The 10,280-nt window shown below is 39.0% G+C and overlaps 1 protein-coding gene across 1 annotated transcript; it reads right to left on the reverse strand.

Annotated features, from left to right (window-relative positions):
• Positions 1–259: 259 nt before the first annotated feature.
• MC5R (melanocortin 5 receptor) lies at positions 260–4,308 on the reverse strand. The gene is made up of 2 exons (XM_020791731.3): positions 4,100–4,308; positions 260–3,235 (listed from the first exon to the last, which is right to left on the reverse strand). The coding sequence occupies exon 2, from the start codon at positions 3,128–3,130 to the stop codon at positions 2,153–2,155; it is 978 nt and encodes a 325-aa protein (XP_020647390.1). The 5' UTR covers positions 3,131–3,235; positions 4,100–4,308; the 3' UTR covers positions 260–2,152.
• Between the last annotated feature and the right edge of the window lie 5,972 nt (positions 4,309–10,280).

The following is a 10,280-nucleotide window of genomic DNA, read 5'->3' on the forward strand; positions in this document are numbered from 1 at the left end:
AACTGTCACCTAACACCATTTATCAGAAATATATCTGTGATTTTGTAAACACTTTCCTTGATACTCATGGGTCCTACCATTTTTTCAAGAATTCCATTTTTTTTTCAAAACATACTTCCTACATTTTGATTGAGCAGTCACTGCGATTTAATACTACCCAACACTTTCCTTGGGACTATAACAAATATTGCAACAAGATTCATTCACTTGAGCTGTTGCTGGAAGGTACATTAACAATGTAAAATAAATGAAACATTCAGACAGATCCCAGGGTACATTTATTACCTCTGTTTAAAATTTCTTCAGCCCAGCATTTAATCCCATATAATTCATAAAAGATTACAGCATGTGCTTGACTGTCCCATTGAAATCAGTGGGACTTTTAAGGCACTAAGACATTAACTCACTCATGCCTCAATTACTCTGAGCATTACATGACATTTTTGAGGGTACTACCTGAAATCCTGTTCCATTAAGTTACACCATGTAAGGCTGATGATGGAATCAGCTAAAGTGGTTTCTGGAAATAAAATGTTTGTCTTTTCCCTCCTGAAAGTCTTGGGGCTCCCATGAAATCCCTTTCATCATCAGTAGGCCATTTGGAGCCACAGAAGGGGGTGAAGCCTTTTAAGTATCAAAAATCGCCACTGCCGTTGAGTCGTCCTACTGGTGGCAATTTTTGGTAATTAAAGACTGCCCCTGTCTTGCAGCCTCTCAAATCTCCCCAAAAATGAAAAGGATTAAATGGAAGTCACCTTCAAGGGAGAAATGGGGAATGTTTTATTTCCAAAAAATCATCTTGGTCATCGGCCTTACACAGCATCACTTACTGGAACAGGATTTCAGTGACTGGTTTTGGCACACACTTTCTAGGGCAAAAGATAAAGTGACAGATTCATGCAGATATCACCATATGCTCTTCATAATTCATGGGACTTTTGCCATCCACTCTAATAAAGGAAGCTGCTTCTCTTTTGCAACTATACACTTGCAGCATACCCTTATGCAAGATCCTTAAAATCCTTTTTGAAATAAGTGGGCTAGGTACAATCAAATATGTGTTTGATGGTCAGCAAAAGGATGCAATGAATTCAGCTGTCATAGCAACAGCATGTGCTTGCACTGCAAAACCTAAAACCTCTACATAACAAGTAGAAGACAGATGAAGGGCATAGTTGCATGGAAGGATGCACTACAGTACCCACTACCAGCCCTTAGATACCACATAAAGTCATCTAAGGGCTATGGCTGGATTCTCATTTACCCCAATCCATCCTGCTTATTCCCAAAATGTGTTGTATGGAATACAGAACAACAGCATCAATGGCCACAAAGAGCCTCAGGCTTCTGTCTTTTCCTGCATACAGCATCCATTCCTCTCACACAGCAGTGACTAACACTGACTCTGGAGACTTCTATGGCCATTCTACCATAGACATATTACTCATATTTCTATGGAAAAGTAACAAAACAAGAAAATAGATACTGCTAAAGATTACAGAATACCCACCCCAGATAAGAAACAACTTTGATTGATTTAATTGATGGTACTATTTTTTTGTTTTGTTTTTTGTTTTTTGTTTGGTTTTTTTTTTTTAGAAAAACTCTGTATATGGCCATCCTCATGGAGGCTGAGGCACATGGAACCCGATATTTACAAATTACATTTGTCACATACTCATATTCACAGTCACACATTTTTTGTAGAAGAAGCTCTTCACTCGTTACCAAACAGTTAAGCAAACCTGATCAAAACTGAATTCCATCAAGAATAGTCTAAGACTTTTGTTCCGGACTTTTTATCTCTATTCCATGAAGTGCAAAGAGAACTTACCAAATATATTCACAGTTACTACAGAAAATACTACGAGGATACAAATTCTACTCCTTTCTTTGCACACTAGTTTCCAAGATACATACGCGCACGCACACACAGGTACATCTACACTTTTCTATTAGTAAATGAACCATTGTTTCTTAGAACAGGGATAGCAAACATGGGACCTTCCGGATTTTATTAGACAGCAGTGATAGCAACCTCTATCAGCCTAAAGTGGCACAGCCAATGGTAAAATGATAAAAAAAATGTATGGAAGATCATACATTTGGCACTCTTGTTTAGAAAGCCTTTTTTTCAGTCCAGATGGGTTTCCTAATACTTACTGGGTAATCCACAGACCATGCTTACGCTATAGCAACAAATGATCTCCTTAAAAGTCTTTCGCATTTCTTGGCTTCTAAAGGCATAGATCAAGGGATCTATGACTGAATTGCACATGATGAGGATGAGATACATGTTGAAATGGGACATGAAGCAAACACAGTAGAGATTCTGAGGGCAGGAGATCATCAGGATGAGATGGAGGAAAAATGGAGCCCAACAAACAATGAAGATACCCAGCAACATAGTCAGAGTAATGGCGCCTTTCATGCTGGTCCTCTGATGAACAGAATTATATCCAGGCAAAGCTGCTATCCTTTTGACATGTGTGCGAGCCAGAAGGAACATGTGTATGTAGAGGGAGACCATGAGAAACAACATAGTGAAGAACATTGTAATGAGACACATGATGACATAGTTGGATTCATAATAAAGGATGAAGATGATTCCACAACCAGTGCAAAATGTCCAGATGCATGCAATTATGAGCCCTGACCTTTTCACTGTCATTATATTGTGATAACGGAGGGCATAAAAGATAGTGACATACCTGTCTACTGCTATAGCTAGCAAACTACACATGGAAGCCACAACAGATATACAAATCATTGAATCAAAAACATTATCTATGTGCTGTACAAAAACATCTTCAATAACAAGATGCCTGTTGTTTAATAAATAGATGGCAATGGTTTCCCAAGCGTTCGACACACTGACCAACATATCAGCAACAGCTAAGCTGCACACAAAGAAATACATAGGAGAGTGCAAATTCTTGTTCTTAATGATGGCACAGATGACGAGTATGTTTTCAAGAAGGCTTATAATGCCAAGGATGAGAAACACTTCAGCAGCTATGACCACTTGCTCACAGGTTGATGATTTAGTCTTAACAGTGGGTAGTGAAAGGTTGTTCCCAGTAACAGTCAAGTTAAAGTCTAGAATGTTGGGCTGACGGGATAAGTTCATCTCGGCTGGCAAAGATGCTCTTTTGTAAGATGTTCTTTTCAGTCTGGGAGACTCGTTGTGAAACAATCTTGTAAGTGCATTTTTTTCCAGAAAAGTGGAAAAGCCCTGCAAAATACATACAAAAAGATAAAAGAGCAGACCAAGAAATGTTCAGTGGGAAAGCCTTCCCTTAAAAAGTTAACTGCTTCTAGCCTCTAAAAGTGAGGGGAAAGGTAGATTTAAAGCACAGAAGCAGCAAACAGATGAGGATCTTGAATTGCTTCTATTCTTGTTGTCCCCTCACCAAAAAAATAATAATAATCTCCTCCACCCGCTTTTTTCTCATGGTGAATGAGTTCTTATGTTTTCTAAACAAGATATTTTAGCAGAATTCTTTGCAACAGCAGAGCATTACTGATTTAACAATACAGTTCTGGCCGTCTTAAAACCTTAATGAATAATGCATTTATGAGAAAGATCAGATCACATCTGCCTGCTTAATCAGACTTACATAAAAGTTTGGATTTCTACAAAAAAAATGCTAAGCTTTTTAGCAAAAGATTTAAATATTTTCCTTGATCTTTGTTATCTATTTTGGTCACAAACACTCTGATAGAAACATCAAGGGGCTTTAATGTAAGCCAGCTGTCTTACTTTAAAAGACATACAAAATTTGCTATATAGCTGGTTGGATGGGGAGTATTTTATTTTATTTTATTAGGCATTGTTCACTGATAATCACAGTGTAAAAAATGCACAAGATTTGAAATCATCCTGAATTTCATCCTAACCATGGATATTTCAGTTTAGAATTCTTTGGAAAAGCAAATGCATTCTGAAAAATATTGCGAGCAATCACACTATGCATGAATGCAACACATTTACATTCCTGGTGCAAGTAGTGAAATAAATAGACAGAGGATCCTAGAAACTCAGATAATCATTTTTGTTGCAAGTAAAAAAGAAAGGAAAAGAAATGTAACGATTTACCAAGTACTGTTATTTTAGCTCTTATTTTTCTTCAGATCCTTTGCTTGTTCCTTTGGCTGTCAGAAGTTTCTGTTTCCCTTTCCATTCAGCATCAAAAATGTGTGTTGTTTTGGCAGGAACAGGTGCCATGTCAAAGGAAAAGCACTATTCACATCCACAGAGACAGGAATCCCTTGTGTTATACATTACTTGCTGTGAAACTCCCTTTTTATAGGCTCAGTTAATGACTTCAATGCTCCGCTTTCAGCTCCTCCTTGCCCCCTCCCTTCTCCATCCACCCAACTTCTCATTGACTTCCATAAGACTGAAAGCCTTGAATTTTTAGCATCACCTAGTGGCTGATAATTGCAACTCTTTGCAAGGTGAGAGTCCTTTCTGATCAGAAATCATTTATCAAGTGCTCTTATTTATTTATTGTTTATATTTTAAACTATTTTTACCCTGCCTTTCTTCTTAATAGGACCCAAGGTGGCTTACATAACCAAAAAGACAATATGTAAAAGCTAAACACCGTAAGTATATGAATGTTTTAAAATAATTAAACAAATATTATATTTCAAAAAGTAAATAAAATCAGTACCTTCCCTTTTAATATCCAGAACAGTTTTAAAAACCTAGTAACCTATTTGACATTTTACTATTGTTTTAAAGCAACTACAAATTGTATTTATTTACTGCACAAGGCTTAATCTGAACCAGAATTCACCCGTACTTCATCCCAACACAAATATCCCATCTCAGAACTGCGCACAGAACTCCCTTTTTTAAAGGGACAATATATCTAAACATGTACAAGCTGTTTTTTCCTCACTACTGAATAACTATAATCAACCTGTGTGTTTGCAAATTTAGTACATACTTCTGTTTTTACAAATAAAGCCATGATAGTGCAGGTCTTGAGTATTGTCTGAAACACAGTCATACACTTAAATCATTGCACCAGAGCTAATTTTGTTCTGGGCTGGCCTGCAGTAGTGCAGGCAATCTTCAGGTCATTCACATAAACAGCCCATAGTGGTCAGAGCCAAAGATCGTTTGAAGACAAGCATTTGGGAAATCCCCTGTTTTGGAAAGCTACACAAAGCTGGTCTTCAGAGCAGGGGAGGAGTTTTCAATAGAGGTGAAGCGGAGATTTCACCATTCCTGATGATCTGCCGCCTGAAGCAACTGCCTCACTCCATTAAGGCTAGCCCTAGCAAGATGAAAAATGAACGTAGTCTCAGTTCAGTCGTCTCCTTGTTTCACCATATGAGCATAGCATAACCTAGGGTGTAGTAAAATGTAAACCTTCATCTACTCATAGATCTCTGCAAGATCTGTCATACAACAACAAATGTTTCTTGTCCCAGCTACGTAATGATAGTTAGGTTTCCAAAGAAGGATCCTCAGAGGGAAACAAGTCATTCTGATTTTGGTCCTGGTAGTCTCATAAATTCCTGGGTTAAGCTCAAGCTAATAGGCACCTTGTTCCTTAGCTTTATAGCTAATGAATGACTGCATGGGCCAACATTTGAACCTAGTACTGGATGATGAATCACAAACTACTGGATAAACACCTGATCGATCCCCAGGGACATGATGGCGCTGCGGGCTAAACCGCAGAAGCCTGTGCTGCAGGGTCAGAAGATCAAGCAGTCGTAAGATTGAATCCACGTGACGGAATGAGCGCCCATAGCTTGTCCCAGCTCCCGCCAACCTAGTGGTTCAAAAGCATGCAAATGCAAGTAGATAAATAGGGACCACCTCGGTGGGAAGGTAACAGCGTTCCATGTCTAAGTCGCACTGGCCATGTGACCACGGAAGATTGTCTTCGGACAAACGCTGGCTCTATGGCTTGGAAACGGGGACAAGCACCGCCCCCTAGAGTCAAACACGACTGGACAAAACTAAGGGGAGCCTTTACCTTTACCTTTTAGATCCCACAAACCCAAAGTTTGTGCACACCATGAACATAACTTACTAGAACATTATTCAATCCACTCATTGAAGAAGGAAAAGACAATTTAGTACATACTTCTGTATGCTACTAAAATCTGCAGCTAGGCCATGTACAGAAAACCTAGTCTAGGGTTTATTCCAGCAATTTAAGAAAGAGCAGAAATATTTTAGAAACACCAGGAAAACAGTGTGGGTTGGAACACCCTTGCAACATCACAAAAAATACTAAGCAAGACAGCATCAAAGTCAAAATAAGCCATAATGAAGTCCCTCGAGCCATAAAAAGGATGTGGTAGTGCTGCGGATTAAACCACAGAAGCCTCTGTGCTGCAAGGTCAGAAGACCGGCAGTCGTAAGATCAAATCCACATGACGGAGTGAGCTCCCGTCACTTGTCCCAGCTCCTGCCAACCTAGCAGTTCGAAAGCATGTAAATGTGAGTAGATAAATAGGTACCGCCACGGTGGGAAGGTAACGGCTTTCCATGTCTAATCTTGCTGGCAACGTGACCATGGAAACTGTCTACAGACAAACACTGGCTCTACGGCTTGGAGATGGGGATGAGTACCATGCCCTAGAGTCGGACACGACTGGGAACCTTTACCTAAGCCATAAACACTTTTATCTAAGCAAGAGAAAGTTAAAATAAAATGTGTTCTCTGGGGACTCATTTATCTAAATGATTTGGTCAATGAAAAGTGTGAATAATCCTAATGTCACCTTTTGCTGGTTGTTTAATTCAGGCTGTTTTCATAACTGACCAGTCAGACTCTGAAACAGCTCATCTTGAGTCACAAAGCAATGAGCAGCACTGGCCTGCCAGCATTTTGTTAACATTGTTAGTTTATACATATATTTTACAATGTGAGGATTTATCCAATAAAATGCGTGTGTGTTTGTGTGTGTAAAAAATGGAGAAAAATCAGTCATTAGTGTAAAAGTATCCTTCATATGTCAAAAATCAATTGTGCATGGAAATCATATTATCAAGGGCTGCAAATCCAATTAAAATACTCAGTTGTTTAACAAATGGAAAGGTCACCCAGTGGAAGTCCACCACAAGACTTCAAAATAAGTGCTTGTCCAGGTGTAAACAATGTTGCCTTAAAGCTAAAACAAAAACTTCATTGATCCAAATGGTTTGAGAACTTAAGCCGTGGATATTTCCAACTATCAGCCTAACAAGAGCGCAGCTCAGTCTCTGAATATATAAAGTTAAAAAGAAATTATAATACCTCTAACAATGTGAAGAATTTTTACTTTGTGTCACTGAGTAACATCAACACACTTCCAAACAATTTGAAGCAATAACAGGACTGGAGTTGATCCTGCACAGTTCACATAGGACTTTCCTACTGAGAATTTAAGAGAAATTAAAGGGACACAGAGATAGAATTTGCTGACTACAATTACATAAGGCATTAGAATACCTGACAGAGCAGTGAACCCAGTCACTCAGAATTCAACATGTCAGCACAGAAGCAAAACTCTAGATAACACAACTGACATAGGAAGCTCATTGTAAACAGGGAGGACAATTTCCATATGGAAATTCCATGTGGAGCACAATTAATTGTAACAGAAGAAATAGATTGGAGAGAACATGCTTTTTATCTCAGCCTCCCATCACATGAACACATACATGTAGGGCCTATACATGGTACAAAGGCTAGCATAAGACTTCTGTTGACTTTGGCAGGCTGTTGTGTACCTCCATTTCATAAAGAGTGTACCAGTCAATACTGAATTCTTAGAAGAATGTGGTTCTACCCTCTATTATCCAACCACTCTGATATTAATTGCAGTAACTGCTCAAGTAACGGAATACATACTAACATCATTCCACATTTCATATACTTTGCTCCATGGAAACATTTTCCCAGCTCCAGTTTTTACTGCTACTCTCAGTTCCCATTCATAATACATAATAATTCATATTAAAAAGAATGAACCATTTTACCTTCCTGTAGAAAAAATAGTATATGACAGACAGACAGACAGACAGACAGACAGACAGACAGACAGACAGACAGATAGATAGATAGATAGATAGATAGATAGATAGATAGATAGATAGATAGATAGATAGATAGATAGATAGATAGATAGATAGATAGATATAGTCTTTTAAAAAAAACCTCTGCTTCATGAATGTAGGTTATTGCCCTCTGTATCCACAATTCAAAACATCAGGAAATGGCCTGATATTTGTGCCACAATATCAAGATTTTATTGCCAGCAGGAAAAAGAATGGCAAGTATTGCATTGCAAAGGGAAGCCTCAGTGTTGATAACATCAGTGGCAACCATCAAGATGTTCTACAAGATATCCTTTCGTATTCACTACAGTGCACAGATACACCACACAAGTCCCAGAAGCTTTTTTCATCAGTTAACCACTTCTCACCCAACACAATGCAATTGTCAGGGATGTTTTTCAACAAGTGTGTAATAACAGACAAGAGCTGCCATCATACTGGACTGACAGAGACAATCAAAATTCTATAAGGCAGTTCTAAAAATTGGGGCAGTGTAAACAAAAAAACTATAATTTTGAAACTAAGCTTTGGATCAACACCAAATTTGGCACAGGTGTAGCACACAGTTTGCTCTTGCTCTGTGCCACATCTGTGGAAGTTTTGGCAAAAGCTTTTCAAGTGACTTTTTAGAAATAAAACTTTTATACACCCATGAAGAAATAGGCAACCCTAAATGTCCTCAGATTTAAAATAGCTCATATACATTGAAAAGTTTGCTCTTGCTTCTCCTGAAAGAGGAAAGGATTCTTTCCTTTCTTTTATTTGGAAAGAATCCAGGCTGCAGATGCTGAAATATTGATCCTAAAAAGAGGGCTTTCAAATGAGAAAAACAGTGACTTTGTTACAAAGTGAGCATGCATGTTACAGGCTTTTCAGGCAGATGCTACAATGCATCCTATAAGTGAGGGAGAAATACAAGTCAACAAAAGTTCACAGCTATTATAAGAGGAGTCAAAAATAAGTTTGCTTTAAAGAAAGTAATGGGGTTGCAGTCCTCCAAAAAGGGCACAATTTTCCAAGTGCCTCCAAGAAATTAGCATACAATTTTGTACGGCGTATTCAAAGTGTTGCTTTCTACTGCCCCCATTTCCTAGCAATATTGTCTTTTCCAGTACGTACACAAACTCTCTCTTCTGTCACCCATTTCCTCTCTCCTTGCTGTCACAGCCACACATTTTCTGGTTTAACATCCACCCCAGACATTCAGTCTGCAGGCCCTTCCTACCCCTCCCACTGCTCTTCACTGCCCACCTATTATGAGGCCATTCCTCACTGCCTCCCTATTTTTATAGATCTATAAGGCAAAAACGTGTTGCTTTTTGCTCAACCAACAGGGTTGTGGTTAATTGCCCTATATTCATAAAAGATAATTCTAAGTACCTCACCAAAGTGATTTATTTCAGTCAAGAGTTATTTCTCTGGTCATATCCTCTCCCCCAAGAATTCAGCTGTACAGGAGATTATCTAAATACATTTAAGGCTACTTTAGAGTATTTTTCAGACTACTAACTTTAAACAATAACAATGCTATAAACTGATATTCATAGACATTGAGTTCAACCAAGCATAACTTCAAGTGAGATGGTATAGGACTGCAGGTTTAGTTTCCTTATTAGTTTCTGATACAGATGGGCACAAACCACTGATCTGGGGCAGGGAACCTGAGGTGCTGCCTCTGAGTGGGCACCCACCCAAGGAGGCAGGGCTGGGCAGTACTGAACACCTGTTAACACACAGAGACACAGATACCATATATTACCATATGTGTGTGTGTGTGTGATATATATATATATGATATATGATACATAAGAACAAATGCAGGGGGAGCAACCCTGGATTTTATTTACCAGGTAAGCTTTGTCCTCAAAGCATTTGGAATGTTTGTCTCAAGAATGGGACCAATACCTTCAGGTTTGAGTCAGGGCCAATCAAATGAAGCAACCTGAGGCAAAGAGGCTTTCCATCTTTCATAGCAAGACATTGCTCAGGAAAGAGGGGAAGCTCCTTGGGATGGGAGCATCCCAAGAAGGACCCCCTCATAGCTTCCCCTGTCCCATTAGTCATGTAGGAATTGGTACAGCAGTAACTGTGGGGCCTTTGGTGGCTATAGCTGGTGTCCAGCAGCTGGTGGAGCCTTTCAGAGGTCTGCTCCTGACAGCTTTCTTTGCTTTGTCTGCACTGTTAAAACTGGTGTGAACGTTCTCCC

Source organism: Pogona vitticeps, chromosome 4 (genome assembly GCF_051106095.1).
Source record: "Pogona vitticeps strain Pit_001003342236 chromosome 4, PviZW2.1, whole genome shotgun sequence".
Lineage (NCBI taxonomy): Eukaryota > Metazoa > Chordata > Lepidosauria > Squamata > Agamidae > Pogona > Pogona vitticeps.